The sequence below is a fragment of the Mus pahari genome, chromosome 23, assembly GCF_900095145.1.
Source record: "Mus pahari chromosome 23, PAHARI_EIJ_v1.1, whole genome shotgun sequence".
Classification (NCBI taxonomy): Eukaryota; Metazoa; Chordata; class Mammalia; order Rodentia; family Muridae; genus Mus; species Mus pahari.
Genome location: NC_034612.1, coordinates 19,151,075 through 19,159,656, shown reverse-complemented (window position 1 = coordinate 19,159,656; position 8,582 = coordinate 19,151,075). Strand labels below are relative to the sequence as shown.

The following is an 8,582-nucleotide window of genomic DNA, read 5'->3' as shown; positions in this document are numbered from 1 at the left end:
AAAAAAAAAAAAAAAAAAACCGGTTTGGTCTCAGGGCCCCAGCGCCGCACAGACCTTCTCAATCCCCAATACAGTGACAGTGTGACTTTGCTCACAAAATTCCAAAGGAAAAAAATGTTAGCCTTAAAAAAAAAAAAAAAAAAAAAAAAAAAAAAAAAAAAAAAAAGAAGAAGAAGAACTGGCTTGACGGTCTCGAGTCATCTCCCCGAATGCGATGACAGTGATGTCACCCATTTGCGTCAGGGACTTGCTCATCTGTTGTCATGGCAATTGCCATACATTCCCAAAGTCCACCTGGTCCATCACCCACCTCTACCCGCAAGTGACTACCTCACAGCCTAAATAAAAAGCAGACCCTCTTGACCTTCGTTCTCTCTTTTCCCCCTTCATCTCCGTCACCCCCCTTTTTGCCCCTTTCCCCCACAATAAACCTCTCTCACTTGGAACTGTACTGGCCTGGCATGGTCTGTCCAGAAGCAAGCCACGCTTCTAACACAACAGTTATGAATTATCATGTAGATATCTGGTATGTGACCCCAGTGGGGGAGGGGGGTCTTGACCCATACGTTGAGAACCCCTGTCCTAGAGTCTTAGTATGGAGGACCCTTGCCTCTGCCCTGGGTGGTTTCTGTCCAGGTCTCCTCTGCATGCCACATGAAACCCCTCTGTGGACCTAGTCACCTTTTTCCTCTGATACCTTGCACTCTCCCCCGTGCCTCCTTGGTTCAGATGTCCAGTGTCCAGCTCAGCTAATAGCATACCACAGAGCTTCTCCACTTACTCTGAAACTCAGGCCCTTGGCATGCCAGTCACTTCCCACTGGTTCTAAAGGTGAATCCTTAACCAAGACCGCACAATGCCCCAGCCTCTCCTTCCGTCTTACTGCCTGCTCCCTGATTGGCAGCCTGTCTTCCCCAGAACTTTTCACACTGTGCTGAGAGCAGCTTCAAGGCCATATCACCTAAAGGTGCGGAGACAGGTGGGATTTAACTACATTTTATGTTCTGCACACAGCTTCCACCTTGATTCCAGACAATAACTGGGCACCAGTCATATCACTTCTATTTCTCAGAAAACCGGCCTCACGTAGCTAGTGAGGCAGCAGCAATCACACAGCAAGCTCATAGTCATGGCTTTGACCTTGGCATGAGGTCATCTTGTGACAAGTATCCTCCTGGCACCTTCTCAAGCTGCGGGCAGGAAGGAGCCCTGTGCCACACTAAATGGGACAGAAGGTCCAGTTGGTGCTAAACTCACCAGGAGGGTTGAAGGTGGCCTTCCACGTCATGGAATTATCACGTGTGTACAGCTCCACAGAGCCCTTTCCACCGCTAGAGCAGACTTTGAACCCGTCAGAGACGACCTGTCCCCCGTATGCGTACGGGGCTGGTCGGGTCTGCTCTCCTTGAGTCTTCCAGAAGAATGAAAATGTCACTCCTGAAGAGAAAAGTATTTTATCAGTTGGTACTTCGGAGGCATGAAATGTCACAGCACAGTGAGGGTCAGGTACTGTCCCAAGAGTGGGACCTGAGCCATCACCTCCTTCCAAATACTGCAAAGCCTTGCTCCCATTCCCAGGGCATGGAAGAGGAAACTGAGACCACTCCGTTAGTGACTGATGGAAGTCAGATACAGATCCAAGCTGGCCGCCTCTGGGTGTGCAAATGTGAACCCTCTTGTGACAGTCTCCACCCCACCTGCTCACCCCGATCCTGACAACGCTATCACACAGGAAGGAACTGCTTCATTCGTACTGCTTACACACAGCACCTTTTTAAAGATTTACCGCCTCTAGGATGTCCTCCCACATCCGTAAATACACTTTTCCACTGTCATTTTTATGTCTGCCCAGCATCACATCCTCAACAACCCCCTGTTTCTGAGTCATATGGTTTGCTTCAAAGTTTTGAAAGAACGTTCCAAACAGAACTTGAAGCTAATTTTTTTTTGACATATCTTAAATTGTATATATTTCAGAATATGTTCCCCAGGGGGTGTTCTTGTGAAAAAGGAAAGCTGATTTTTTTTTTAAAGGTACGTAAAGCCTTGGCTGCTAACTGCCTGTGGGTGAAGGTGTGAGGTAGGCAGAGAAAAGAGCAGCTACCATGTTTCGCAGATGCCCAGCATGGGTATGTGTGATGGCTAGTTTTAATCATCAAGTTGACACAACCTAAAACCACCTGGGGAAAGAGTCTCAATAAAGAGTTGTCTAGATCAGGTTGGTGTGTGGGCATGCCTGCAATGGATTGTCTTGCTTGCTTTAACTGATGTGGAAAGACCCAGACCACCCACAGTGGGCAACACCATTCCCTAGGCTTGGGTCCTGAACTGTATAGGAGTAGAGAAAACTAGCTAAGAACAATACATGCATGCATTCATTCTCTTTCTGCCCTTGACTGTGAATGTGATCTGAGGGACAGTTTTATAAGTTCCTCCTGCTTTGACATCCCGACCATGGTGGATTATAACCTGGAGTTTTGACTTGAATAAATAAATTCCTTCCCCCCTAAGTTGCTTCTTGTCAGGGTAGTTTATTGTAGGAAGTTTGAAACCCAGATCCCATGATGGGGTAAGAATCTTAACCCATGTGGACTACATGGCCTCCCCTACGAACATCACTGTGAATTAGTCAGGTCACAGATGCAAAGAGAATGTAACTGATCAGCTAGGCTCTGGATGACTATGAGGTTCTGGTGTGCACACAGGCAGGTCTGCATCCCCCTTTCATACAGATCCATCAAGGCACAGACATAGGAGGAGTCCTCATGGGTTACAGGCCTCCCTGGGGTTACACTATAGCTTTCCTGCTTCAAATAACCTGTACCTTGCTTCCAAGTCATGTACACTGTATGTGTGTGTGTTTGTATGTGCATGTGTATGTTAAGCTAGCCACCTGCTGAACTCTGTGTGTGAACAACAGAAATAAAGCAATTACCTGGCTCCTCGAACCTGGCCTGTAAGCATGTCGATGAGCCAAGCTGTTCTCCCCAGGGCCAATCATCACAGGCCACCATGGATCAAGGTACAAGGGGGAGGAGGAAGAGAGGTACAGGGACGTTTGCCCTGGCCTTATTTATATAAATGACACCAAATTGACTTCACTGTTATTGCCAAATGAGGTCATGTACAGAGGCTCAGAAGATTCCTGTCTCTGGTGTGGAAATTGGTGTCTCATTGTCAGCCATCTTTGATGCAAGGCCTTATGGGTTGGTCTGTTAGAGTCTTTTGATGGCCTTGTGACAATCGTGCTGCCTCATGCCTTCTAGTATTGAAGTCCCCAATATGACTAACTTGAGCCTGGGGGAATCAAGCTTGAATTCCTCATTTTATTTTATTTTTTTTTCTATCCAAGAGGAATCTCAAGAGTTTTGAATGCTCCTGAGAAATGATGAGTGAGTGATGAAGGTTTGGGATGACAGATTTCAATTTGCCCTGCTCTGCTTAGTCCTCAGCATATAGGTGCCGATGTGACATGCAGCACCCATAAGAGCGCAGAACTGCTCTGGGTGGATTCAAACCTGAAAATCAAGATCCAGGAGATGGCTCAGTGGTTCAAGCATTTGCCGGGCAAGTGTGACTTCTGGAATTTGGAGCTCTATAAACCCACAGAGATGCCTGCCCATGACTATAATTCCATGCTGAGACAGAGAGTCCCCAGAGCAGGCTGACCAGCAAGACAAACCATATCCATAAGCTCTGGGTTTGATTGAGAGACCCTGTCTCAAGCAATAAAGTTGAAGAGCAATTGAGGATTCCTAATACCAATCTCAGGCCTCACACACACACACACACACACACACAGACAGAGAGAGAGAGAGAGACAGAGAGAGAGTGAGAGAGAGACACAGAGAGAGAGACAGACAGACAGAGAGAGACAGAGAGAGACAGAGAGAGAGAGAAAGAGAGAGAGAGACAGAGAGAGAGAGACAGAGAGACAGACAGAGCCAGAGAGACAGACAGAGAGAGACAGAGAGAGAGACAGAGNAGAGAGAGAGAGAGAGAGAGAGAGAGAGAGAGAGAGACACGCACACATACATGTACATGAAAAATGGAGAAATAAATAAAGCTAGTCAAACATGGTGGTGCAGGTACTTGGGAGGCTGAGGCAGGAAGATCATAAGCTCAAGCGAGTTCAAGACCATCCTAGGCAACTTAATGAGATCCTGTCTCTCAACAGAAAAGTAAGAAGAAGGTGGAAGATGTTGATCAGTGACAGAGCACTTGCCCAGGCTGCTGGACATGGGATTAATCCCAAAGCTGAAATTTTTTTAAAAAAATTAAATGATCTATCTGTCTGTCTGTCTATCTATCTGTAGATCTATCTATAACCTATCTGTCCTTCTATCTTATATATATATATATATATATATATATATATAATTTGTCTATAGATACAGATAGACCTCACCCACTAGGGTAGGGTGATGTTGAGAGGCAGCGCAGAGGCTTGAGGGATGGTGTGGTCCAGGCCATCCTAGTCTGTATGGAGGAGGGGAATTACAACTCTCCCTCCTGAGCTTTCTCCATCAGGCTCCGGTGCTACCCTGCCCCCTCCCCCATCCACCTCACTGCCCTCAGAAACAAGCAGTTTTGTATGGAAATGAACAAGGCACATTGTGAAATTTTTGTTGTGAAATGTATCCCCAGCAGGATTCATGGAAGTCCTTCCTCCCAGCTCCCCGCCCCTCAAAGGGGAAAAAAAAAAAAATGTGGCTGCTTACAAAAAAAATTCCTTTCACTCAACTCAAAATGATGCTGTCTCTGCCAAATGTGCCTCTGCCAGGAAGAGAAATAAAAATGAAAAATTCAATACGGTGTTAGGTAATAAGAATAAAAATTAAAAATTCAGGATAGTGTTGAACCGGGACGAGGAGAAAGCAGGCCATGAACTCTGCCGGTGAAGCCACTTATTTTAGCTCAGCCAACCTGCAAAGTAATGACTCCTGCCTGCTGAAGCCCTCATTGAAATATCAGTCTGTGTCTCCATGGTGTGGAAAGATTCACAATGTGCCCACAAGAGCACCTGTCAAAAGCTTAGATCATCAACACAGAGCAGGAAGTCTGAAGGGGAAAGAAATAAGCATAACACAGCACATTGGTTCCGTATTTTGCCCCTGTTAGCATCAGTAAATCCTAATCTTTCCACAGCCCCTTGTTGAGGATGCGCTGAGTTAGATAGAAGCATCCAGGAGGCATCCAGACAAGCTGTGTCTGCTTACTAAAGGCACTGTGAGTACAGCCTTGGGCTGAACACTGTAACGGTCTCAAAGAGCTAGGGGTGGTCCAGACAGAGACCCCCCACCGTGCCAGAGGCTAGAAAGGAGATGTGACAATATTCTACCATCAATCACCAAGTCCTGTGGAGGAGCTGCCACACAGGGACCGCAGGTCTGAGGCAGAAGCTCTTGCTAAGTAAGTGAAGCACAAACAGAAACCCAGGTCTGCAGGTAGAAGCCCAGATCCTCAGAGAGTCCCTCCCCACTCTGAGCTTCTGCACATGGGTGCTCTATGTAGTGGGGGAGACAGTAACTGGAGGAACATAGCCAGCTCCCTGAAGCTGATGGTCTGCGTTCGGTATGTGTCTCAATTGGTAGAGTGTTGGACTAGTAGTGTGCATGAAGCCCCAAGTTTGTATAAAATCAGGTGTGGGTGGAGTGGATTCTTGTAATTCTTGTCTTGAAAGAAAGCAGAGGGGAGAAAGAGAGAGAGAGAGAGAGAGAGAGAGAGAGAGAGAGAGAGAGAGCTAGCCTGATGTGTTTTGATAGTCATTTGAACTGGGGACCAGCTCAAACTGTAGGTTAACGAACACCAAGACCTTGACACTTGAACATTTAAAATTGTTCCACAGTTTCTCACAAAGCTAAAAGTAGGACTATCCTACCACCCAATCATATCATCCATGAATATCTATATCTATATACCCATGGGCATATATATATATATATATATATATATATATATATATATATATATGATTCTATATCCTATCACAGAGATAGATACTTGTACAATGATGTTCACTGTTCCTCTCTACACAATAACCAGAAAATGAGACAACCCTGGCTGTCTATCAACTACTGAAGGAATAATAAGAAGGTGGTACCTCTACACAACTGAATTTTATTCCGCTTTATAAGAGAATGAAATCATGAAATTTGCATGAGAATGGGGGGAAGTGGAAAACGTTATACTAAGTGAGGTCACCCCCGTGTAGAAAAACACAGCGTCTCGTGTTCTCTCTCATACACAGAGCCTCACTTTGAAGTCTTAGATTTGTGTGTTTAATTTGGAGTGTCTGTAGAGAAGCCAGAAGGGGCCTGTGAGAGGGGGAGGGGAAGAGGCCTGAAGGTACAAGGGGATAGGAGAATATAAAGACTATGAAAGCAGTGTGAGGCATGCTGGGAAAGCAGAGTGAGGCATGCTGGGAGTTAAAGGATTAAGTAGGGATGGGGGGGCAGGGGCATTGGGGGAGGATGAGATGGGGGTGGTGAGCTAACCAAAGTTCACCTTGTAAGCTAATTAAAATATGTAATTTTGGGGCTGATGAGATGGCTCAGTGGTTAAGAGCACCGACTGCTCTTCCAAAGGTCCTGAGTTCAAATCCCAGCAACCACATGGTGGCTCACAACTATCCGTAATGAAATCTGATGCCCTCTTCCAGAGTGTCTGAAGTCAGCAACAGTGTACACACATATAATAAATAAATAAATCTTTAAAAAATATGTAATTTTAAGGAGTAATTGGAAAGGAAGTTCCAGACCAGACATAGGTGAACAATGAGGCTCTCATAAGATACAGGTTCTTGAACAATGATCTCAGTGACAGTCCCGGACACCCTCCTGTGAGTTATGTATTGGTCAGGGAGGCCTCAGAGACCGCTGAAGCAACACAGGTTCTTGCCCTTGCTCTTGGTTGCCCTCCATAACTAGACGATAAGACCCTATGGCTGAAGACATCGAATACTTTGATGGGAGGGCAGAGAGAAATCAAGCTAGGACTGACCTGGAAAGTTCTCACAGTCCCAGAGAGGGTTATGCAGGTCACTGAGGGAAGAAAGGTAATTATTGTTCTTATTCATTGCTGAACCCTACATGATACAATACCGACCTGCCAGGCAAGATGTGCCCACAGGGGTAATAGTGGCATGAGTTTGTGAGGTAACCAACTAGCTTCTAATTGGATGTGAGGCCTCCCCTCCTCCCAGGAAGGAATTCATACGTGGTCCTGTAAACTTGGTCCACAGCCTGTGGCTAGGGAAGTCACAGACCTTACAGGGGTGTTGCTTTGATAAATGAGTACATAATCAAATTGCCTTCTAAATATGCATCTTTATACCCTACTGCCAACCCTGGTCGGAGAAGCTCCCTTTTTGCAGTGGGCAGTGGTTAACACAGAGATTCGTGAGTGGTTGAAGTGCTGGGGACGCGTGGCTATTGAGTGTTCATCCCTAAATAGGACGTCTGTATCAACTCTTCCAAGACATGGGGAACGTCACAGAAGAGGGGGGGCAGAAAGAATCTGAGAGCGGAGAGGGGAGCTGTGAAGTGCTGTCTTCTGGATTTGACATAGCTGTCCCACCCACAAGCTCACAGCAGCTCTGGTTGCCTGCCCAGAAGTCAAGTCAGTCAACATGCCAACACAAGTGGGGGAGGGGCTCATCAGGTCCCACCCCCCAGCTGTGGTGCTATTGGTAGTTGATGACTACTGGGGAAGGAGTCAGTCTTCAGGGGGTGTGGCCACTGCAAGTTGCCCCTCCGCTGGTGGATGATGGTCCCTCACCCATACACTTGCAGACAGAACCAACTGGATGAATAGGTTATGAAGAGTAAAAAGAAAAGGACATGAAGCCAGCTTGGGTAGTAGAGGATGATGTCCCCAAAGGATTCAAATGTGGCCCGGATATGTCTGCATGAAGTCCCGACTTTAAGGGGAGAGGTGGAATCCGCCTTCTTTTTGACACATTTGTCTTGACTTCCAGCTGCAGGCAGGTCACAGGCTGGAGCAGATCCACCCACCATCCAGCCACCCTCAATGAACACAGAAGTGAACCTGGTTTGAGGGTTAACAGGCACACCCTGCTCTGCCAGGCCTGACCCATCATCAGCATCCCAGAACCATAAATAACACCGGCAGAGCCACCCCATCAATTTCCTTCCCACAAAGGCCGGGCTCCTTCCCAACCGGAGTGACATATAACTCAGTGGCTCTGTTTTAAACAGGGTTGTTCCCCCCATTCTTCTACAAGGTTAAATATTTTGATCTCCTGGCTGTGTAACGCAATGTCCTACCTTTTGGTCCGCAGGACAGGCCTACATTCGAGTGGCTGCAACCCTTCCCTCCTCCCTCTCTCTAACTTCTAACGTGTATCTGATGTTTTCACACACTCTGCAGCTGATAAGCGCTCAGCTCTCTTGAGCTGGGGACGTGATTCAGCGGGCAGCAGTGCTTGCTGCACAAGAGTGAGGGCCTGAGTTCAGATGTCTGGAACCCACATGAAGAAGAAGAGAAGAAGAAGGAGAAGAAGAAGAAGAAGAAGAAGAAGAAGAAGAAGAAGAAGAAGAAGAAGAAGAAGAAGAAGAAGA

The 8,582-nt window shown here is 46.6% G+C and overlaps 1 protein-coding gene across 2 annotated transcripts in view; it reads right to left on the bottom strand.

Annotated features, from left to right (window-relative positions):
- Adgrd1 (adhesion G protein-coupled receptor D1) overlaps positions 1-8,582 on the bottom strand; it is a 113,193-nt gene that overhangs the window by 87,876 nt on the left and 16,735 nt on the right. For both annotated transcript variants that reach the window (XM_021187134.2, XM_021187135.2), the window contains one exon: positions 1,258-1,437. In XM_021187134.2, coding sequence (XP_021042793.1) covers positions 1,258-1,437 — 180 coding nt within the window. The remainder of the gene's footprint in view (positions 1-1,257; positions 1,438-8,582) is intronic.